The sequence below is a fragment of the Chlamydotis macqueenii genome, chromosome 5 (genome assembly GCF_036417535.1).
Source record: "Chlamydotis macqueenii isolate bChlMac1 chromosome 5, bChlMac1.mat, whole genome shotgun sequence".
In the NCBI taxonomy this organism is placed as follows: Eukaryota; Metazoa; Chordata; class Aves; order Otidiformes; family Otididae; genus Chlamydotis; species Chlamydotis macqueenii.
Genome location: NC_141560.1, coordinates 52193225 through 52218416, shown reverse-complemented (window position 1 = coordinate 52218416; position 25192 = coordinate 52193225). Strand labels below are relative to the sequence as shown.

At 37.6% G+C, this 25192-nt stretch overlaps 2 protein-coding genes across 4 annotated transcripts in view; one reads left to right on the top strand and one right to left on the bottom strand.

The window, feature by feature from the left end:
- The first annotated feature begins 1033 nt into the window (after positions 1-1033).
- Positions 1034-4269, top strand: LOC147600580 (uncharacterized). Its single transcript, XM_086749622.1, has 2 exons — positions 1034-1957; positions 4123-4269. The coding sequence occupies exons 1-2, from the start codon at positions 1034-1036 to the stop codon at positions 4267-4269; spliced, it is 1071 nt and encodes a 356-aa protein (XP_086605748.1).
- Positions 4270-6314: 2045 nt separating this feature from the next.
- TOLLIP (toll interacting protein) overlaps positions 6315-25192 on the bottom strand; it is a 32689-nt gene continuing 13811 nt past the window's right edge. The window contains exons 3-7 of one of the 3 annotated variants that reach the window (XM_086748848.1): positions 23067-23249; positions 21476-21628; positions 20060-20150; positions 14857-14877; positions 6315-9778 (exon numbers count right to left, since the gene is read on the bottom strand). In XM_086748848.1, coding sequence (XP_086604974.1) covers positions 9564-9778; positions 14857-14877; positions 20060-20150; positions 21476-21628; positions 23067-23249 — 663 coding nt within the window. In that variant the 3' untranslated portion in view covers positions 6315-9563. Of the gene's footprint in view, positions 9779-14856; positions 14878-17825; positions 18712-20059; positions 20151-21475; positions 21629-23066; positions 23250-25192 lie in introns of those variants that run through there. The other 2 variants (XM_086748849.1, XM_086748850.1) reach the window with 2 other exon arrangements.

The following is a 25192-nucleotide window of genomic DNA, read 5'->3' as shown; positions in this document are numbered from 1 at the left end:
ATGTCACCCATGTGCCTGAATTTGGCCGTTTAAAATATGTTCATGTTTGTATTGACACCTTTTCACATGTAATATGGGCAACTGCTCAAACAGGTGAAACAGCTAAACACGTAGTGAAGCACATGCATAGTGCTATTGCAGCTTTGGGTATCCCACAAGAGCTTCAGACGGACAATGGTCCTGCATATGTTTCAACTTCTTTTAGCAGGTTTTGTACCTTATGGGGGAGTCGTCATCTAACAGGAATTCCTCATTCACCCGCTGGACAAGCCATTGTGGAAAGAGCTCATGGAACTCTTAAATCGCTTTTGCAAAAACAAAAAGGGGGAGAACTGTTACCGCCTTCTGAAAGACTTGAAAAAGCGCTGTATGTGTTGAACTATTTACGCTTGACAGAAGGAAGAGACTCTCCTCCTATTGTAATTCATCACATGTCATTGCAATCAGGGATTCAGAGAGAAACTAATGCAATTAAAGTGCTATACCGAGATCTACGAAGTGGAGAATGGAATGGTACAGCAGAAGTGAAATTAACCGGTCATGGTTATGTTTGTGTTTTAACAGATGAGGGACCAAAATGGGTACCAAGTAGATGGGTAAAACCCTGGAAACAAGGAATCTGATTCATGACTTTATCATTTTTGTTTTTAACAGAAACCTGGATGGGCAGTGATCGATCTTATACCACCATTTTCGCCAGATGCTTGTCTTCAGTAACAATCAAGCCAGACGATCACCGTGTCCACGCAGTCATTTGTCGTTATTGTTAACAATGCTGAAGTGGTGTTTTGTTGTTTTAATGCTTTGTCACAGTGTTGGAACATTTTGGGTTCCTTCTTCACCCAGAACCAATGTATGGCTCACGATTGCTAATCTCACCAGACAATCAACCCTGTGTTTGTCTATGACCAACCCTGACAACCCATTTTCTACATGCTTGGTGGGAGTGCCTTTGGACAATGAGATATGGCCGTCGCTAGTTACTTCATTGCCAAGCATGGGCAAGGGAAGGGTTGACAACTGGGATGCGATCATGCCACATTTACCTGGAGCAGTTGTAGAACCCCAAGAATTAGAACTTTTGGGTTCTATAAAAATGGATTATTGTGTAATGTTTAATTATAGCAGTAATCATAACAAGAAAGGACAAGTAGTCAATGCAACATTGCCGGTGTATCGCAATGCAACTGATTGGTGCAATTACACTAGTCCAAATATCTCGAAATCTAGCAATACACCAATACAATTACCTCCAGGGGTGCTTTTGATCTGTGGAGGCAGAGCCGGGCCTGGTATACCCTCTTGTTTGCAGGGCAGGCCGTGTAGTTTGGGTCGTTTGACTCTATTACTTCCCAATGACACTCAAATTTGGCAACGTAGAAGAAGGCACAGAAGATATAAACGGAAAATTTATCAGCATGCATTTCAATCAGACTGCAATGATCACGCAGAATTTTGGTCTCCTGGTGAAATTATAGCAGCCAGCTTTTTAGCCCCAGGAGTAGGGGTCGCAAGTGCTTTAATTAATCTGCGAAAGTTGGGGTGTTGGCTGGCAAAACAGAGCAATCTAACTTCACTAGCCCTAGACGGTTTGCTTAGTGATGTAGATAGCATACGACATGCAACACTGCAAAATCGAGCTGCTATAGATTTTTTGTTGTTAGCACATGGACATAGTTGTGAAGATTTAGATGGGATGTGTTGTATGAATTTATCTGATCACTCTGAATCAATCCATAAAGCTATACAAACGATGAAAAACCAAGTTCGAAAGTTGCAAGTTAGTGATGGTCTAGGATGGCTAGATAGGCTGTTTACCCAGTGGGGAATTATGGGATGGGTAAGAGATGTGTTAAAAATGCTGGGAATTGTTTCGTTGGTATTATTGGTTTTGTTACTAATTGTCCCTTGCATACTCAATTGTTTAGGAAAGATGATACAGAATGCAATGGCCAAAGTCTGGATTGTTCAAAAACAAAAAGAGGGATTTGTGGGATATTTGGAAAGCAATGGACACGTAGTGAACAATCCAGACACAATGGGACTGTTTCAGAGGCCTCTGCAGGCAGTAGGCCCTCGATGTAGTAGATGGGAATATGAGCAAGTGTATCAATGTACGCGAATGTAGCGAAGTGAGCTATGCGGATGGGAATATGGGCGAATGTATCGAAGTGAACAGGACCTGAGCACAATGGACAAAGCGAGTATACATGCTGAGAAGCAACGGTACAATAGACAAAGTAAGAAATACGTGACTATATCCAGTATACATCTTTAACCAATCAAATTATGACTTTAGGAGTACGGACAGCACATACTAACCAATCAATGAATGACTTGCTATGTCTATATAATCTGAGCTATCTAGGCAATAAAGTGGCATTTGCTTGATCATATTGGTCGTCAGCAGTGTCCATGACTTCCGCGTCAACACCCAGCTCTCTAGTCTATCCACATCTCTCTGTAAGGCCTCTCTACCCTTGAGGAAGTCCACAGCTCCTCCTAGTTTAGTATCCTTGGTAAACTTACTTAACATGCATTTGACTCCTGCATCCAGACCATTTACAAAAACATTAAAGAACACTGGTCCTAAAACTGAGCCCTGGGGAGACCTACTGGTGACTGGCTGCTAGCCTGGTGTAACCCCTTTTACTCTTACTCTTTGACCCCAACCCATCAGCCATTTGCTCACTGAATGTATTATGGACTTGTCTAGCTGTGTGCTGAACACTTTGTCCAAAAGGATACTGTGAGAGACAGTATCAAAAGTTTTGCTGAAGTCCCAAAACACCACATCTACTTGCTTCCCTTGGTCAACCCGATGGGTGGCCTTGTCATAAAAGGAAATTAGTTAGTTAAGCAGGACTCTCTCCTCATGAACCTCTATTGGCTGAAACCAATGATTGGATTGTCTCTCAAGTTTTTCAGTAACTCCTAGAATAACATTCTCCATAATTTTACCAGGCACTGAAGTGAGACTGACAGGCCTGTAATTACCAGGGCCTTCCTTCTTTCACTTCTTGAAAACTGGGACAAGATTTGCCAGCTTCCAATCGACTGAGACCCCTCCAGAATCCCAAGCCCACTGAAAAATAATCGAGAGAGGTTCCACAATAACGTTGGACAGATCTTTCAGTACCCTGGGATGAATCCCATAGATTTATGTGCATCCAGCTCATAAGGATAACAGTAGTTGATCTAGAGGTACTCCTTCCTTTCCTGTACAATACTTCACTAGTGTCATTGTCGTGGCTGGGTGGTTGATAATAGACTCCCACAACAACATGCACTGTATTTGTTTCCCCTACATCCTTACCCTGAGGCTCTCAATCACGTTGTAGACAACTGTAAGCACCATATAATCAAACTCCCCCTTTACACACAGCACTGCCTCCCCCTCGCCTCACCTGTCCTACCCATCCCTCCCGAGGGGCCTATAACCATCCATCATTGCACACCAATCACAGGACACATCTGACCAGGTTTTGCTTAAGCCAATGATGGCGTAGCTCTGGCACTGGGCCAAAGCTTCTAGCTCCTGTTGTGTGTTCTCCTAATGTACACATCAGTATAAAAACATTCCAAATGCGCTTCAGTGTACTCAGCACATTGTGGAGCAGACCAAAGGACCCTGCTGGCACACTGTCCCTTAAACACCACATGCTGCCCCCAGGCTTATCTCTGGCAAGCCTAGTTTTATCCCTTTCCCCCTTCAAATCTAGTTTAAAGCTCTTTCAATGAGCCCTCCTAACTCCTCTGCAAAGATCCTTTTCCCCTTTTGAGACAGGTGTAGCTCCTGTCACCAGTAGGCCTGGTGTCATGTAGACTGATCCATGATCAAAAATCCCAACATTTTGCCAGTGACACCAGCCTCAGAGCCAGTTACTGATCTGCTGGGTCTTCCTGTTTCTTCCCTCATCACTGCCTGCAACTGGAAGGGGAGAGAACACTACTTGTGCTCCTGATCCCTTAATCAGTTGTGCCAAGGCCCTCAAGTCTCTTTTGATCACCCTCAGACTTCTTGTTGCAACTTCATTGCTGCCTACATGAAAACGCAATAACGGATAGTAATCCAAGGGCTGTACCAGTGTAGGGAGTTTCCTTGTCACGTCTTTAACCTAGGCCCCAAGGAGCCAGCAGCCTTCCGTAAGAAGTGGATCAGGTCATCATATTGGGCCTTCTGTTCCCCTCAGAAGAGTCTCCTATGACAATAACTTGTCGTCTTCTCTTTATGGAAGTAGTTTTGATGCAGGGCGTAGGCCAGCTTAACCTTGGCAACACCTCCACCTAAATGAACCATCATCCTCATCATTGTTTGGCTCCACTTGCAGAGCCCTGTACCTATTACACAAGGGGACCTGGGATGGTGACGCAGTCACAGAGCTGATTTGCCTGCTGCGCTGGGCAGGAACCTGTCACCACCCCCCCCACCCCACCATGTGCGCTTTTATAATTACTTAGTGGTTCATTTTAAAAATAGTGTTAAGCATTTCAAATCAACCTCAATGCTCCACATTAACCTGATTACTATTACAGAAATTATGCATTTAAGGGGCAAAAAACATTGTCCGGTGATGTAGTGCCAAGCTGAATCTAATCCATAAAGAAATATAGACAGCACAACCATGGAAGGTAAGTTCAGTGTACTTTTTCCACTCACTGTAGTTATTTTGTAATTGGAGATAATTTTAAAATAAATGGAATCATATTTCATTTTCTTACAATGATAAATGCATTAAGATTACAAAGGTTGTCCACTGGTATCTAGTCTGCTTCATGTTCCAGATTAGTACACTTAATGTTTCAAAAACACATTCTAAGTGAATTCTTTGAATACTCCAAAACAGTGGTACTTTCAAAGTTCTCCCACAGATGGAAACACAGACATAGCTAAAATCAACTTCCATCTACTTGCTTTCCACAAATTCGCACTTCCCTTCTATATTCAAATTTTACTTCAAAAGTTATGGTATACCATAAGTACAGACTATTTGTTCTTACAAAATAAATTACACTTTCTGGGAAGACAGTAAAGAAAATCCTCCTAAAATATAGTGTAGTATGAAAATAGATCAACTTGGGTTTCTAAGTAAGCTTTCTGAAGATCTAGGAGAGAATGTTGAAGTCTTCAGTAGGCTACAACTTAAAAGTGCAGCAGAGAAAATTGTTAATAGGAGTTTTAATTTTTCCTCCTTATTCTAAGAAAACACATATTTGCATTTCTTCCTATAGGCCCTGCTCTCATTGATGTACTTAAATGTTTTAATAATTCAAAATACACTGATTTCTCTTTACACTCCCACACATTATCAGTGGTTGATTAGCATTGAAATGAAAAAGCTAATAAATATTAAAATGCTTAACAGATGCTTTACCAGCCACAAGAACACGAACATTTGCTTAAGTAAATGATTTCTCACTTTTTCTCATCTCTCACAGTGCACTAAAGCAAACTGTAAGCTTTAGATAGAAACTGGCACTCAAAGGCTAGCAGAAAGCACAACTTGAACGCAATTTCATTTCATAGTAGGTACTAAGTACATTAAGGAAACAAATCAAAGGAAATTCAGTTGTGAAAGACTCCTCTCAATTATAATTTGTTAAAAAAGAATTAACTCATGACAAAAAACACACTATGAACTGGACAGTAAAACCCAAAATGTTAGCTTGATAATACACCAAATACTACAGACTACCAGTTGATTGATAATCACTGAGCATAGATAGTAATGCTGTCAAATAAGAAAGAGGACATCAGATAGCTCTGTAGTCAATCATAGAATTAAAAAGAGATACGATGTGAACCAAATCTTTTTAAATTAATTTATTATATATCAGCAGATAAAGCCAGCTCTTATTGCATCTAAAATAGCATATAACAAGGTCTACTTCATAACTCTTCACTTGGACATCACTCTCATCTACAGAGTTCTCTGTCCCCTCATACTGCAGGGCATTTCTTCCATACCCACACGCTGTTCTTCCCTCCTCCCTTGCCCCCCAACATTGTGCTTTGAACAATGGAACCTCACAACTGCTTCATTCTGTCCTCTAGATCTGCAATACTGGAACATGTTCTTGAGAAAGTAGCAAATAGAATAGTTAGAAAGAGACACCTACCTAGAAATGAATGCTTAAAATACTTTTGAGCATTTACTCTACTAGTCACATCAGACGATCCCATTAAGAACCAGTGTAACTTGTTAACTAATGCACAAGACTAAATAAAAGACTGTAATTGATATTTGAATTCTAGAGGAGTCTATAGACAAAGACTCAAAATTGTGGTGCTGTCCAACAGAGACATCAAACACTTTCATTTAGATAATACATTTATTAAATTAGAATGAAAAAGTTAATGTACTGTAGAGTGCAAGAAACACATTTGGACAGTGGACCTCAACCCAGAGAAACAATGTCTTCAGAACTATTACAGCAAAATACATCCTCTGTATGGTATTACATATCAACCAAACAAGCAATAACATTTGTAAGGGGGAAAAAAAACCCAAAACATTCAGTACCATCAGCAGAGGCTAAGAGCAGTAGAGAAGAAAGTAGCAAGGATCTAGCTACACAAAACAACGTTCCTACCTTTAGCAAGTTTAGGCTCTTGGCAGGACTCAAACTAGTACTAAGAGCACTAACTTTTAGCAGACACCAGTCTTACACAGCTGGCTTGAAGCTGTTGAGCAGAAGAGCAGCATAGGACACAGTATTATCCCATTAGCATTTTGTCAAGAGCTACAATCATAATCAGTGACAATTTATGTGTTTTAAATCAAGAAACAGACTTTCCATTCCAATGGCTTAATTTCTCAGACCCTAGAATAATTATACACTCCCTGTCTTTTTTCATCCCTCCAATTCCAACCTGACACCGAACAGCTTGACTAAGAGGATATGTATGCTGAAAAGCTAAGTAAGCTTATGATCAATGTTCTGTTCTTTTTAACAAGATGAAGTAGCACATCTTGACACAAGAGTTTCAGCTATAATGCTTAATTAAATCAAGACAAAAAATCCCCAGAATAATATTTAAGTATAGTGTAACATGCTGAAGTCCATCTACTGGCCATACTGCTCCTACATATCCCATCTTCAACTCGTACATCTACCCTGTTTTGTGTAACATTTGCCTAGGAAAAAAAAACAAAGAAAAAAATTCTAAGAACAGAAGCCTCCCTCAGAGGCCCAGAGTCTTGTTTATGAATACATCTGGCTAACCTAACATTTGCAATTACCCCTTCTGGTGGTTAGGATTGAAACATGTTTATTCTGTACTTGAAATTGAGCTGTAATAGGATGCAGTACAATTTACCAGCCATTAAGTTGAATCATGACCACTTGCTTTTATAAAAAGCTGTATTATGGATCCCAACGTTTTAATATAAAAATTTAAATATATACATTTTCCCTGAATTGTTTCATATCTAGCAATTCATGCTATGTGTGTAAAAGTTAGAGCAAGGGACATTTCCTGGAGATATCCAAGCATTAGAACATTACCAAGATTCACCCTTTTTGGTGACCATGTCACAAATCACTATGCTATAAAGACCAAATGCCTCTGTATTTACTCAATCACTAAATTTACCATGATTGTAGGGAAGGAGCAAGACTAGTATCTTGATGAACACTTGTTTTATTTTAGAAAATAAAAGCGTGGTGACTCTACAACTAAAGAACACAGAAACTATAGCCTCAAATCTCCCTATTGAAAAGCCAATTGGAGGACATATAAAGACACTTATGCTTTCAATGGTAAATTTAACATAAGAGATTCATAACAAAACTTAAAATTGTACATCATGAAAAGACAACTTTAAAAGGTCAGAAACTAGGATGATTTTTGGTGCTGTATTTTAGAAGTTTTAGTATCACTTTAATCATTAAAAAATAAATACTCATGCTCTACTGCCAGTGCTACCTAAAGGCTTCTTGAATGTAGAGGGGGCAGAAATCGGCTTTTCAGCAAATAATAAAATATTTTAAGCATGGGAATGAAACAACATGTGGGGAAGAAGAGCATACAAGTCTTTTCTCCCTATTCCAAATTTGGCTTCAGTGTTTTCACGAATCACTCAAGAGCCTAGATTTCAAGTGTACATTCATTCCAACTCTTGAAAATATAAAGGTCTATGGCTCTTATAGAAAGTATTTGAAATCAAACATTAAAAAGATAAAACAGCAACATTGCACATCACTGGAAAAAATAAACTGGTGCATACTATTTAAAGTGCATTACTTTACCAGCTACAAAAACAGATTCCGCAGAAATTTATCCAACAGGTGTAACTGGTGCATACTGTAAGATTCTGCAGCTCCAAGATGAACTGTTACCTGAAAAAATAACACTAACAATAAATAATCTCCTCTGAGGATCAGACTATAACTCAGATATGTTAAATTTTCTCTCTCGAAGTATTTATTTCGATCTGTATCAAATAATGACTACAACAACCGTAGTCTAACAAGTCACTGAGCAACTCATAATGCCATTCAAAGATTCTGAAGCTACTTTTTGTGCTTCTTATTTCAGATTACAAGAAACAATACAGTAGTTTTTCCACTCATATGAAACAACAATTTTGCTGAAATACAGATGTAAAGAAAGAAGCCTTATAACGAGATCACAGATTTCTGCTTTTTTTAATGTAAGACAACACCTTAAATAATTGTTTACGGCTTCAATAATTTTCCAGATATAAAAATCTTTCCTTCTGCACTTGTCTTTTGAAGTAGTCATGAGCATGCAGAAGCAGTAATTGGAGTGCAATTAACTGTGGGATTACATTAGGGCTCAGTCCAGTTCTCTGCTACAGCAATACATACTGTACATGTTAAAAGTTATTTCTTAAGATTTTACAGATACATAACAATACTATATGGGAGGATAAAGCCCCAAATGCATGCCAGATAATATATTGCTTTGGTGCCTAATGATTATATTGATAGAAGATGCTCATTACAAATACCAACAGCACAACCTAATATATTTACCTTACTAAATTAAAAATCTTCAATCAGAAACAGCTGAATGTATCGCAGCAATAACTAAACACCCCAGGACAAGGAAAGTGTCTTTCTTTTAATTTCTGGCAGAAACAGGCTGCTTGATGAAACCTAAATACTTAACAAATCAGTTACGTTTAAAGAGCAAACTCTCCTCCATGGAAAAAAAAAAACTTTTTCAATCTAACAAACAGTAGTAAACCTTGTACTGCATAGAGTTACTTTGTAAGAACAAGTTTATGAAAAGGGAGAGAGAAAGAACAAAAAGCAGCATTACTCCCCACCCCATCAGAATATAGCCACAGAGGGCACAGCTGATAGTAAAGATGCTTCAATGCTGTATTGTAGGATATAAGATAAACTGAGTATGTACAAATTGAGAAAGAAAGTGAAAAAGATCCAAATGTCCAAGGACAGAAGGGGTATAATCTTTCACACAGGATGCACTAACAGAAAGCTGTTGGGAAATTTTTCCTCTAGCTAAATCCCTGGCTTGGCAAGTAAAAATAAGTGGCATCAAGGACGGCGACTATGCAGGAAGTGGGGATCTATGATTCTTCAGCCATCTGAAGCAAGGAGTTGATAGCTGCATCCTTGTTCCCCCTCTGAGCTTCTAGCACTGAGCGGATTACTTCCCTGTCCATGTTCGGAAACATGTCCTGGATAGATTTTAGGTCCTCTTCATTACACAGGTGCTGAGGGTTGACTGCAGGAGGTGGTATTGCCACTGGTACCATGCCTGGATTACAGACTGCAGGCAACCCTGCAGACAAAAAAAAAAAAAACAAAAGAAGGAACATTTGTTTTTATAAAATTGAAAACAGGTATACATCTGGAATCTTTTGTTATCACTTTGGAAAATGGCCTATCTTGTTTCTTCTCTAAGTAGTTCCAGACCCCTGATTACCTTAGTCCCACACCTTTGTGTGTTACTTTTCCAGTTCTGCTGTATTGCTTCTAAGGTAGGGTAAGGAGAACTACTTGCACGCAGACATGGCACTGCTTCATACAGCAGTATGATAAAGCTTCTGTTATTTGTTCTCTATTTGCTTTCAAGCATTGTATCCACTGTTTCAAACACTATTCACCTGGTATTTTCATAGCAGTACACAGTAATTCAAAGCTTATGTGCAGTAATGACCAATCAAGAAATAATCACCACGTATCATTAAAGATTTTTCTTTACACATAATACTTTAACACCAGCCTTAATATGCGATTTTATTTCCATTTACTATAACGAGATCCTTCTGCAACCTGCTGCAGTCAGAGTAACTTACAAAATTACTAAGAGTTTTTGACAAAACTATTAGCCCTTTCTTCTCTCCATTATTTTTTTAAAAATACAATGAAAATACAAAGGCCTCCCTCCAGCAGGTGATGACTCATCAATTATTTTCATCTGTTCATCAGCTTTTCAAAACAGCTGTTAAACCACAAGACGACCTTTACTGTATCAGAATATCATATGATAGGAAGAGTCCTTAGCAAATAACATTTTCATAATGCAGCTGACAAGGCGATATACACAGATCACATAATTCTTACCCACATATTCAAACATCTGTAATTTCTAAGGTACGAGCTTTCCCTACATCAACGTGTCACCTTCCTCTAAAGTTTACCTGCTTCATTGTTTTAAATCAGCTTGTTCTAATCTCCATAGGTTTTAGTGAGTTTATGCAATAAGGAAAAGTTACTTCAGAACTGTTCGGTGTTTTTTAAAAAAAATAAATAAATAAAAATATTAATTTTGCTATCCTCCAGTCCTCTGCAGACAAAACTAAGCAATAGGTTACATTTCATTTGGTGAAAAAATTCAAAATACAAGACTGGGAACAAATGTTATCTTACCTGCATTTTCTTAACCATCATCTTAACAATTAGTGTTAAACTCTAAAATTACAATCTGAGGCTCCTTCTCCATACAAAAACAGCCTTCCTTCCTAAGAAGGACAAATCCAAACACTTTCTTCCTTCCCTCATACTGGGCTCACATGCCAACTGGCTTTTTTGTACTTGCTTATATACTTGTATCTTTAAGTCACTTATTACATAAGTGATTCTAGGTTCTCTGTTTCTTTAAAACAAATAATTCTCAACACCTTATACATTTGATCTTTAAGTGCTTTGTTAACCGGTCTTATTCCCAATTCAGATTTAATACATCATGTAACTCTCTCACATTCCCTTATTTGGGCAGATCTACCAAATTTTGGCTTTACAGTTTTACTGCAGAGACTTTTTAGGATTCTCCAAGAGTCCTTTAAAATAAATAAATAAATAAATAAATAAATTTGCATACATTCACCTTTGAGTAGTTAATAACTTCGGGTTTTTTTTAACATAGTTTTTAGTTTACCTGTTTGGCTTTCTTTCCCTCACCTTAATTACTTCTCCCTAAGTTACACAAAGGATTAACTATTTGCATCACCACTATTACACATCTTCAAAATAAGGTTCTTTTTGGACCAGGTTTCATCTATTACTCAGGAGCAGATGAAAAGATGCTTCTCCTTTATCGAATTTTGACTAACTGCTGAAAAGCATAATAACGTAAAGTAGATCTACAACTGACATTATTTTCAAGTGTGACTCTTTGCAGCCTCATCTCTTTTAGTATAATGGCTAAAGCACTACTAAAGTGACCAAATGTACTACAACTATATTATACTACCTCTATTCAGACTTAACACCTTAAAAAAAGAAAAAAAAAAGAGCAAAAAGAGCAAAGAGCAATTTCAATACTTGCACTATCTCAAAGATTTTCTTTAACCTCCAACTATTTAATCAGTAATCTCTATGCTTACTCTGACTTGCACAAGTATTTTAGCATCTCAGTGATTATCATTCTTTTATTCAGCTTTAATAGTGCTATGCTAAAACTCACATTCATGCTTGGATCAGCTAAATCTATCTTAACTTACATCAACTCTGGCTGACAAGGTACTGTAATTCAATATAGTTTGATTGTGAGCATCGCAACTGAGATTTTACCTCGTGTACTATTTGCTATTTCTTTCTTCAATCTGGACTTGTGTCCTATCTGAAAGGATGCATTACTGAATTGTAAGCACCTCCATACCTACCAATGTTCTCTAAGTTTGACTTTAAAATTGCAATAGTCTTCAGTTTAACAGAAGCAAAAAAGGAACCTAGATGCTTTAAGTCTAATGTACAGGCTGCATCTATTGGAAAAGGTACACACAAGTAACTAAAAAAAGGTCCCTCTGACCATAAATTTATTACCTACACACTGGAGCAATGTCTCTGCCTAGCCCCTTATATCCATCACTACCAAGGATATCTATTGTCTGTTTGGCAACAACGTAAAGTTCAGCTCTAGAGCTTCTTATGTCATCTAGACCACAGTCCCTGGAATTCTGTCTGGCACGATGTGTCTGAACATCTGCCAAACCCGACCATGTGTGCACCCTGGAGACAAACCACCATGCAGTCCTCACAAACACTGCAAATACACTTTACTTAATAATCATATCCAGCAGCAATACAGATTACCTCTTCTATAACTACAATAAGTCTTGACTCATTCCTCACTTCCTACAAACAATCTAGGCATTTACAAGAGATGCAGAAAGATTTATGGTCTCAAAAAATAAAGTTGCAAAGTACCTGAAAGAAGAGAGCAACAGAAGTTATGTTTTACTTCTAACACAAGCATCCTAACATTCTTCGATAAGTTATCAGCAGTCTAAGATTACCTATCAGCCTAAATTGTGTAGGAACTGTCCATACAAGAGGTTAGTTTAAACTATTAATCCAAATGAAACACGAGGCTCACTTCTTGAGTGCCACAGCATCCTACAGCTTACCAATAAAAGTTTCAGCATCTTGTCAATGTCAGAAAAATCAAGAGCAGCAAACAGTTTTTCCTACTGCTTTCATCAAAACAAGGAAATTATGAAGCCAGACATCTGCACAGGCAGTGTTCAAGAAGTATTTTCAATCTAAATATTCAATTTTAGAGACAAGTGATTTCTCAACAGTATTGTTTTTCAGTAATTATTTTCAAAATCAATTTTCTCAGCTCTCATAGTTCTACAATTAGTTTATGCTGTCTATAACTACACTGTACACAAATGGAAATTAGTATCACAGTGATTTTTTTAATAAATATTTCCATTGATAAATGCTCACTTTTCTCCAAAACTCAACATTCAAGCTATATAAATACCAATTTAAAGAGTACCTTAGTGTTTTTGCTTTGTTCTGCAAAGCATCCATAATTGCTGATTTACAAAACAGCAAGCAAGGCTCAAGCATAAAGAACTACGCACTAAAATTTAGCAAATATACATATATATATGCAGTTAAGAGAAAGTTATAATAAACCTCAAAATTATCAACGTTCAGTAAAAAGCTGCCTTACAGATTAAGCATCACATTTTACTAACAGGTGAAAACTGAAACTAAATCACGTAAGAATCCACTACAAATGGAATTGCACACTCCTGAGTGCTCTCAGGTATTAGGTGTTATAAATCAGAAGAATGGAACACTCTTTTCCAATTCAGTGAAATGGCAATGACAAACATGCTGGCATAAGCAGTGACATTCCAATACAGGAAATGAGTATTTACAATAGCAACTCAATTACTACAAGCAGCAATGGAAGCATCAAAGCAGCATTACCAGGGCAAACTTTTTCTAACTGCACACAAAGCATTACACACTTTTTATTTTATTTTCTTGTTCAGTCATGTGCCCTATGCTTTATTTCTCAACTCATTATTATTCTGTCCCATGCACAGACCCTTTCAGAGCAAACTCAGGAATCTTCTCAGTAAGAATTCCTTCCTTTAAAGGAAAAAAAATAGTATAATCTTTTTTAAAATATACAAATAGGTCTTAATGATATTTGCTTCAGAAAAAAAAAAAATAGTGCTAAAATATGCATGCCATCACCTCAATGGTTTTAAAATGTTGCTTCTTTGCAAACTATTAGAAAAATGAAGCATGAACAGAAAAATTCTACAATTCCACTGCTCTGAATAAACCAAATGCATTGCGACAATCACATCAGTTTTATTTACAGCATCTTTCTGCAATTCAGAGTACCTAGAAATGAGATTTTATTTCACAGAATTCCAGAATTTTCTGAACATACTTGATTGAAGACCAACACTGTTATGAAACTTTAGGATGTCACAATACCTTCGTACAATTCAAAATCAAAGGTGACACAGTAAAGTCAGTCTAAATTGAAGAAAAACTGATTTCCTGTAACATAATTTGTCTTTAGAGTTCAAGTCAAACGCTCAAGTCGGCATGGATCTAAAACAGATGTGCAAAGAAACACACCGATGAAAAAAGTGTTATTTTTTTAAAAGGCTTATTTGAAGATTAACAGAAGGCAATTGGCAGGCTATCTTCTCAATGTCATTGCAGAACTGATTTCTTCACTTTCAAGTTTACAAAAAGTTATGATGTTACCTGCTTCTCCCCAAATATTGCAGTAGTAGAACAACTGCAAGATTAAAGTTTCTCTTCTACGAAACCAGTACCATCACCTAAAATAGTTCACTGACATACAACAGTTTCAGAAGAGTATTAACATCATGTTTTAGCCACTAAAACCATTATTATCAATTACTTTAATCATTACAGCTTGAAGCTGAGTAGATGCCTTTAGAGACTTTCCAACAGGTTAGAGGGGCTTTAACAATTTGCAGGAGATGCATTAAATTGTTCTATTGTGACACCCCAGTGGTAATACCTTGTGATACAGTTTGCTGTAAAAAATAAAGCTGTTTAGATGAGTTCATGCAAAGACTCTCGAGTCAATGAGGCTGGCAGTGAGAAAAGAGCTTGGAAACTTACCCAGAGCAAAGTACTCAAGCCCTAAAGATAGGTGAAAATGAAGGAGGCAAGGGGAAAGGAATAAGACATGGGAAAGAAATATTAATCTATTTTTAAAAGGAAATGAACCATTTAGATTCCAAAGATGAAAGTCGGATAAACTGAGATAACTGGGTAAAAACTAAACTACCTAATATAAAAAACTAAATGCTGCTAGGATTTAGTCTCCCTACTAATTTCCTTCAGGACTCTGAACACATTTCCTAAATATACTGGTTTTACAGAAGTAACAATTAGAGGAAATGTTTTCAAAATAAGTAAGCCACCAAGTGTTTGCAGCAAGGACTGTTTTATAGCCCACAAAGGCCAACATACATCCATGGTTTTCTGAACAAGTACCAATAACATCACAAGCTTACCTATGAAACTCAACAGACACCTGAAGGATTCACGCACATATACACACACCTTTGCCTCAATGAAAAATGATACTCTGGACTCTGACAGAGCACTGAAACACATGGGTTTTCTAACCTACGTTTTACACAGGTGTTTGTAAGTTCAGTACAAGTAGACTTCCTATTTATCCCATGAATACTTAGCTGATAAGAAATACAGCTCGCTTCATTGAACTGATTTTTTAGCATAGTCTTTCATACACTGTCAAGAAGATCAGCTTGAACTGTAACCAACCACTATACCACAATATTCTACAGCCTAAATTAAGTAATCTTTAGAAAAAAGAAATTGGAAGAAATGGTAGATAAACTCAACTTTTAGAAGAGCAACAGGATCGACAAGTTCAAATTTTCCCAATCCATAGACATCACCTATGGCAACTGTAGTCTGTAGCAAGTAGCGCTACTGCTAGCTATTTTTAATTTTTAAAACTTTTGGAATCAATTAACTTGTTGCAAGAATATTCTAGGGCTATTTCTGCTTTCAGCATAATTCTGTAACATCTACTATCAAACGTGAGGAAAAAAAGCATTACATGTGTTGGCATTTCAAGCTTCATCTGCTTACCACAGTGACTGCTTGCTACTACTATTTACCTCAGTTTACACAGAGATGTGTGTGAGAGGAATTACTTGCTTCAGCAAGGTAAGTTATGTAAACTAAGTTTTGAACAGAAATTTTCTGCTACAGAAAAAAAAAAAAGCTTGGTTTTCGTGACAGCTAAATTTGAATTAACATCATCTCTCTTTAAAGTGAAATTATTTTGGACCATTAACAAATAACTGCTAAATTGTCTGGATAAACATTTTCGTCCACCCACTGTGTCCATCATATATAAGACTTAGAAGAATCTCCTCCATTTCAGATATGAATTATAGCATCACAGATACATTAGGGTTGGAAGGGACCTTTAAAAGGCTATCTAGTCCAACCCCCCTGCAAGGAGCAGGGACATCTCCAACCAGATCAGGTTGCTCAGAGCCTCATCCAACGCGGCTTTGAAAATTTCCAGGGATGGGGCATCCACCACCTCTCTGGGCAACCCCTTCCGGTGTTCCAACACCCTCATTGTAAAAAATGTTTTCATAATATCTAATCTGAATCTACCTCCTTCTATTTCAAAACCACTATCCCTCATCCTATCACAACATGCCCTGCTGAAGAGTTTCTCCCTAGCTTTCTTGTAAGACCCTGGAAGGTACTGGAAGGTCACTATAAGGTCTCCCCACAGCCTTCTCTTCTCCAGGCTGAACAGCCCCAACTCTCTCAGCCTGTCCTCATAGGAGAGGTGCTCCAGCCCTCTGGTCGTCTTCGTGGCCCTCCTCTGGACCCTCTCCAACTAGTTCACGTCCTTATGTTGAGGGTTCCAGTTAGATGCAGTACTCCAGGTGGGATCTCACCAGAGCAGACTAGAGGGGCAGAATCACCTCCCTTGATCTGCTGCCCATGGTTCTTTTCATGCAGCCCAGGATGCGGTTGGCTTTCTGGGCTGCAAGCACGCATCGTTGGCTCATGTGGAGCTTCTCACCCACCAGCACTTCCAAGTCCTTCTCCCCAGGGCTGCTCTCAATTCATTCTGTGCTCAGTCTGTATTTGCGCTTGAGATTGCCCCGACGCATGTGCAGGACCTTGCACTTGGCCTTGTTGAACTCCATGAGGTTCGCACCGGCCCACCTCTCCAGCCTGTCAAGGTCCCTCTGGAGAGTATCCCTTCCCTCCAGCGTGTCGACTGCACCACGTAGTTTGGTGTCATTTGCAAACTTGCTGAGGGTGCACTCTATCCCACTGTCCAGGTCACCAACAAAGATGTTAAACAGGGCTGGTCCCAATACCTAACCCTGAGGAACATCACTCATTACCACTCTCCACTTGGACATCAAGCCATTGACCACAACTCTGAGTGCCACCATCCAGCCAATTCCTTATCCACTCAGTGATCCGTCCATGAAATCCATGTCTCTTCAGTCTAGAGACAAGGATGTTGTGTGGGACAGTGTCAAATGCTTTGCACAAGTCCAGGTAGATGATGTCAGTTGGCCGTCCCCTGTCCACCGATGCTTTAACTCCATCATAGAAGGGTAATAAACTATTTAGTGCTGCTTTTCCACTCTTCTGAAGGAAACAAATAGAACTTGCTTATTGATTACATTCATTTAACTGGATAGGTAAAAAATCTCAACTAAGAAGATGGGAAGAAGGTAAACATATTCCTGTGGAGCATACTGATGTCCTACCATTGCTCTTTTTGATGTAGTCTCAAGAAAGAGGGAAAACCCTGTACAGTGTTCAAAAAAAGTGTACCAACAGCATTTCTCCAGAAGATACAATCAACTCAGCTGGCCATGGAAGGCCAGTAGTTTGCATGCACCTTTCTGAAAGAGCTTGCAGAAGGCAGGAGGCGTATCTAGTTCAATATATAGAAAACATTCTGACAATACTCCATGTCTTTCAAGATGCACTATTGGTTCCTTTTATTATTCAAAATTACTTTTATTAAGCCATACAATTAAATGTATGAAACAGGAAGAGTATTCTGAAGTCAAGCCACTTTCAAAGTCCAATCTTAACCATTCACCTAATTGTTATGAGTGGGTCATTGATCACTGAATAGGAAAAAGCTTTAAAACTCATATGCTTTAAGAAATTTTGATGTTGCACACAGAAATTCTAAAACCACAAACATAAAGCACAGGAAAATTTTAAAAATACTTAAAAATCTAAATATGTCAAAGGTGGCTTGTAATAAGTTTAGCATTTATAAAGTCAAGGAAGTACAGTCAAGCTTTCACAGGACAAAAAGAAAAGTTCACACTGAAGGTGGGACTCTGCAACACTTTAAATATACAAGTCACTGAATCAAGAAGAATTTTCAATACAGAATACTAGCAGTAATTGAAACAAACATGCCAGATCTTTGCAGAAGGCCAATGCTCCAACATACAGGTCAAGAATATTGTTACATAAAGTGACATTCTTATATGCTAAAATGTCAGGCATTACTATCATTTGCTAAATACTAGTTATTTCTTCACTTGTCCAAGTTGAGTTACTAAGTATCACTGAAAATATTCTCAAGACAAATACAAAATTCACAGAACACCAAGATCTGAACATCAAGATGCACCACTGCACTTGTTCTTCAAGTTTCAAGGTCTAGTATCGGTTTTATCTGTTCAGTTCTGTCTAGTTTCAATTATACTTGAAACTAGTCTCTTCATTTCTACTGTTTGTACTCTGACTGGCACAGTAACTTGGCAATACAAATATACACATTTTGACCTGTTCAAGAAATTTTATAGCATCTTCTATTACATTGCTATATGTATCATCCCAGCTATTTTTTTTTCTTTTAACCATACACAAGATAACTACGTTTGAAGATCATCAACTGCTTCAGCATATAGGGATGTGATGAACCTACAAGCAAAAAAGATATGGCACCTAATTCAAATACGGAAAAGCTACTCAGAAGTCTGGCTTACCACAATGGAATCACACTTCAGGACGCACACAGAAACTGAAATTAGTTCGTTGGCAAAGCAAACGACTTAAATCCTGAGAATTAAGCTATAGAGACAAAAGCACTTTAAATGAAGCAAACTGCATGTTTTCACCAGGAAATAAAGTATAAAACTAAACTTTTCCATGTTTTGCTGTAACTTAACTCTAAAAATGAAACAGGGGTATGATTCTTCAAGTTACATACACAGCATTCTGTTGAGTAGATTTGTTTTTACACAGAATGAAATTTTAAATTTAATTAGGAATTGAATCTTTAAAAAAAAAAAAAGTTAAATCTGTTGTGTCAGCCCTCCTGCAATTACATCCCACATACTCTATCACTCGTTCGTACACTGGTATGCAAATAAAGTCAAAATATGTAAATTTATATCTTATTTTCCCTAAAAAGCGCACATATTACTGAATAAATGTCCATACAACAAACTGGAGCTTTTAAGAACTGTAAGGGAAATGTATACACAAAAAAAAAAAAAAAAAAAAAAAAAAAAATCAACTGAACTTTACTTATCAGTTATCTAAGCAGGGCAAATTCAAGCTTATTTACATACTTTAAACTTTTAATCCTTGACAGAAAAAAAGAAAAAATACAATACCTAAGTTAACATATCCATATACAAGTCCAAAACTTACTTTGCACAGACTAAGAGAATAATACTCGCTTTAGCTCTTCTTGATATATTTACGTAACGATCTCGGAGCTCCCTAACATTCTTTCATTCACTGTGCTACACAATTCGCATGTTGTGTAGCAAGTTTCCAACAAAGTTTCTTCAAAGACCACAGAAGAGTCAAACCCTTTACAGGTTATTTAAGCTGCAGTCCTGACAGCACAAGTCATTTGGCGCACTTTCTGAAGTCTGAAGTTTTATACATGGATTGCCACCATTTAAATAAGCACACATTATACTAGAGTGCAGTCTGCTACATATTTAGTTATTCAGTGATCTGACATAAGTCTAAAATAAATACACAGAAAGAGAAGCCTTCAAGCTACTTGTTCCAACTTGAGAGTAATTTTAATCCATTTAATCAAACTCATACAGCTCCCTTAAACAAGGTACAAGACTGAAAGTAGACCTACACTTCACTTGCTCTCTTCCCAAAAATGATTCATGGGAAAAGTGGTCACAGATGAAATAATTTAGTTTCCTTTACATTCCAGAAAACAGGAGAAATTTGGTAGGTATTTCTGCAAAACCCTTCATCTGGAAGTTTTAAGAGTCTTCAAGGACAGAAAACATACCTGCTATAGGCACATATCCAACTCCTTGCTGATATACAGTGGGCATCAGGACCACTGGCTGCGGCTGCATCATCATGGCAGCTGGCAAAGACTTGACAGCAAAAGCACAATAGACAGATTAGAAATACTTAAGAAAAATTTTTAAAAAACGCTAAACCAACAATTAAAACAGTATTTGCAAAAAATCAGCACATTGCAAATCCATGTTCACTACTACAATATGACTATATTAAGTGCGAATCTATATTAAGCAAAATCTCTGGCAAATAAAATGAACTACCACCCTTTCAAACGACAATTAATTTGCCTATAAATCAATATAAACACATCATGTCAAACTAGCTTTTTGCAACAGTTTGATAAATTTTGCCACTGAAATTTTGTTACTGATGTGAATTATTTTAAAATATAGGTTTAACCACCGTTCATGCCTTATTCTTGTGAAATGAATATACAACATATGAGTTGAAAATGAAAACTTAGAGCAAATCCAAATTTTATTAAAAGCAGTATACTCTTAGTATGCAGTATGCTCTTAGAAGCAAATTCTAGTTCAAACCAATTATTTTTTAAATAAACCACTACTTCAAACAAAATATCAATTTAATTCTATTCCCTTTTACTACCACAATTCCTCTTCAGTTTGGTCATTGAAAATATGAAAAGGTCAGATTCTGTGCACAGTACATTTACGAGCAGAGAGTTTTAACAGCTAATTACAAACCATTTCTCCTATGGTTAATGGAATAACTGTTCAGATGTGGGGCAGAATGTGAATTCCAAAAAGCATGGAACATCTGTTCCTACTTAGGCACTCAACAGCAATTTGGAACTTTTGATCACGTACAAGCAGAGCAAGACGCATTCAGGGCTGCACATACTACACCTGCTATGCAACAGCTACTTAAGACAAAACTGATAGATGACAGAACACTCCATGAGCTGCTAAATGAACCAGTGTGTAAGGCAGCAGTTCACGACTAGGAGCACCAAATGAACAAGAATGGAAGAAAAAACAAAGTAATCAGAAGGAGCATTCAAACTATCCAGAAAGTTTTGTTAGATTCCATGAACCATTTAAAAAATCATTATTATTATTAAATTAGAAATGACAATGGACCATTTGACTGAGGATATCTTTTTTATACTTCTATGAGCACAGGAATAATCTGAATTTTTGTCATTGCAAACCCAGATAAATAAATACCTATTTACTATCTCACCAAAAAGTATTTACTGCCTTAACTGACATTTTTACTGCTGTTCCCAAAGTTATGTATAATTATTTTAAATGGTAACACACACAAACACCCAGTAAGGTACAACGGTACTTCTATCTCAAGCTAAAATATCTCTCCCTCCTACTACCCAAGAAGCTTCTCTCCCTTCCTCCTCCCAGTCCCAGACTTGGCTTACCGTGTATGACATAACCAGATTAATCATTCCTTCTTTGTCATCACCTTGTCTTCCGCTCAGGCTATACCACTCATCTTCCACATTTCCTTGTTTCAGAGACTCAGGAATTGTAATATGTGTCCAAGCAATGCGGTCATCCATTGAAAAGGCCCGCTAGAATATAATTAAAAAATATTACCAAGTTAATTGTCCTGAAAAAAAAAAAAAAAACCCAACAAAATTATTCTTGACTAACACTCCCTTTTCAGAGTTTTATGCTCTTTCATTTTCCCAATTTTAAGTTATCTGTTTTGAAATTACTAAAACGTCAGTAAATATTTCAGCCATCTCCTTTTCAACAAGGATGAACAACACTTTAAGTGGGATGATAGACTGATGACAGATATTTAATAAGAAGAAATGGAAAACCTGAAGCAGAATACTCCTAGAAATACAACATTCTAACGTCAGCATAGTCTGTGTGAATATAGTGACATCATATCAGAGGCCATTAAACGAACGAAAACAGCTTCTATTCTACTACAACAGGCTGTGAACTCCAGTAATGCAAGAGTAGATACAAGTACTGATCTGCCATCTCTCTTGCAGCAACGAAACAGACACTTCAACTGATCAGCTAAGCCCACAAAGTAGCACCCAAAAATCTCACTTGTGTAATGACCACACAGTTGGTGCAGTGTCAAGTTTTACCACACGCAGTAAGATAAGCAGAAAAAAAGAAAAGAAAAAAAAAAAAAAAAAAAAGGCAAACCACACACCTTAGTCTCAGTTGTAGTCTCTTAGCTTCAATTGTTCAGGAAGGCATGTTTGTGCTAAGTCAAAGTCAATATCCTGAACTGGAACAGCTGAGATGTACACACATTTTTCCCTACTGCCAACAATAACAACATCTAGTAGAACAACATACTAGAATTCAAGATAGCACTCTTCTAAAAAAACTTTGTAGAGCAGATTAACAGCTCTGGCAGGTAATTAGACCCATTCAGTCCCTAATAAAAGAAGATTGTTCAGAGATTAGGTATTTATTACCACTGTGTCTTAAGTAAAGCTTAGACAAGTGCCTACATGCACACTTGGAATGAAATTCAGGCAAGTACAGATTCAGTTATGTTTCTGCTAATAAATCCTAGTGACTACACACAGTCTGTATCTGATAGTTTTATTTGACAGCACTTCTGAGCTTGGGAAAGCTTCCAAGCTCCTCCTGGGTTAGAATAACACTGAAGAATTTCTGAGTAAAATAGCATTGTATAAACGAGCTATTTTTAATAGGGACAGCACAGAATATAAGGCTCCAGGGGATTCTGATAGCAACGACAAGCTTAAACATCACTCGATATTTTTGCTTCTCTTCCTTTGCAGGGAACCCTTATCAGCTACCAAAGGAAAAGTAACACCTCTGACATTCTTGGGGAAGAGTGAAGCCTTACCCCTTGCTGCTCTTGGGATTATGAAAAATTGTCATCTCACAAAGAGCACAGCTAAGAAATAGCCTTTATTAACTCAATCCTATTTTTGCAAGAATCCGCCCAAACCTCAGTCCAAACAGGACACAGGGGGGTGGGAAATATATATATATAGTAGTTCTGACCTCATCGAATATCTCCAGATAAAAAGAGTCCACACCGGGGGGAACAGTGCACTGAATAACTTTGTTCCAGCGGGGGTTCTTGGCTCCGTTATGTGCTGTTGGAGTTTCATACACAGCATACCCCAGCCGTATTCGACAATATGGATCCATGCGGGTCATCCCATAGTTCTTTGCCAATTTTGCCTGGAAAGAAAAGAAGCCTATAAGCATGTAATATTTATATTAACTCAAGAAGTTAATTATTATTAGTTCCAAAAGAGATTCAGATACTGAACAAAAAAACTAAATTCAATTATGAGGCAGACAGGATGGAAAAAAAGAAAAAAAAAGGAAAATAGCATTTAAATTAAAAAATAGAACAGCCAGTGACACCATTAAATATCTCTGAGACCTTGAAAAGGGAACCTCTTTTTAACCTGTCTGTTGTAGAAAATACAAATCTTCACCATAGCTAAAATAAGTTACTTCAGACCAAACCAAAAAAGACATGATTACAAGGAAATAGTAGTAATTCAATCTTTGCCTAGGTATCTGGTCTCCTATATACAATCATAAACTTCATAGCCTGTCTTCTTTCACTGAAGTATTTTTAAAGGACGAAATATAGAAATCCAGTAGCCTGAAGAACATTACACAATACAAAAGCACAAACTTCAAAAGCATTTCAATTGAGGTAAAATCTAGTAGATCATACTTTTAAAAGTTATTTCAAAACTTAATTCAGTGTTTGCATTTGATATTACTTAATTCAGTGTGCAGCTTAAGTCCTATGCTACTATAAAAACAGATGCTGTATAGAATCAGAAGATATCCAACGTACTTTTGATGTAACATCAGAGGAACAGAACAAAAAAGTTGACAACAGTCCTGAAGATAACACCAAGTACTGTTGCGTAGCTACACCAAAGTAGAAATTGGACTTTTGGATATGTTGTTTCTCTGACCTGTACAAAGCAGTCTATAGTTCTTTTTATAGTAAGACAAGTGACAAAAATATGGTGCCTAGGATGCCTCCCACCTACAGGACATTTAAATAACTGGAACAGTTGAGACTTGGATAAGATTTAATCACAATGGCTGCAGCTCTAGCCTGGAAAGCCTTTTCTCCTTCAGGGCACATGCTGATTCAGTAATTTGTATAATAGAGCTGGCAAGAAAAGCCTCAAACTGTTCCTTGTAAATGTGGGCTTAACAATTAGAAGTAGGAAAGTTGGCACCTAAATTATGCACTCTCTGGACTGTGAAGTCCTGAGAATAAGCAGCTTATCATAAAATTTCACCAAAAGAAAAAAAAAAGTATATAAATCGTCTGCCTAGTAATTTAAAAGGACACAATCAACTGTGCTTAGATAAACTCACCACCATATATCCGCAAGAAAAAAAAAAAAAAAGCAGTAAATTACCTTCCCCAAAACATTTTCTGATCTTCTGATCTTCCACCAGTTTATTAGTAACTGAATTAAGGGATGACTGCTCTATATACTTTGCCAACACATATTTAAATACAAGAGACTTTAACCAGCTTTTCATGTTCCACAGGTTAACCATGTCGTGGCAAGTCTCCTATACAGAATGCTGCATGCCTCAACATGCAGCCAAGATTCCCACAGCACTCTTGCATAATCTCTCAGGCAGGTACAGAAGACTATCTCTTGGGACACCACAGGGTTGTTCTGCCATTCAGAGGGACCTTGACAGGCTGGAGAGGTATGCAGACAGGAATCTCGAAGTTCAACAAATGAAAGTGTTCTGCCACTGAGCGAGGAATAACCACATCTACCACTACAGGCTGTGGGTCAAGTGGCTGAAGAACAGCTTTGCAGAGAACGACATCGGGGTCTTGGTGGACATCAAGCTGGCAATAAGTAAGCAATGCACCCTTGCGGCAAAGACGACACACAGCACCCTGGGCTGCATTAGGAAAAAGCACAGCTAGCAGGTCGGTGAAGATGATCCCATCTGCTCAGCACCAGTAAGATCGTATCTGGAGTACTATTCTCTTTACTTCTGGGCTGCCCAGTAGAAGACACAGTTGTACTCAAATGAGTGCAGCAAAGGTCCACTAAGGCAATTAACGATTCCACTGAATCACACAATGGCTGAGGTTGGATGGGATCTGTAGAAAT

Bases quoted from the DNA above. Each gene is read 5' to 3' on its own strand.
- LOC147600580 (XM_086749622.1), top strand. From the start codon at position 1,034: ATGCCACATTTACCTGGAGCAGTTGTAGAACCCCAAGAATTAGAACTT. The intron at 1,958-4,122 runs GTCTGGATTGTT...TCTTTAACCTAG, and splicing joins TACAGAATGCAATGGCCAAA to GCCCCAAGGAGCCAGCAGCC.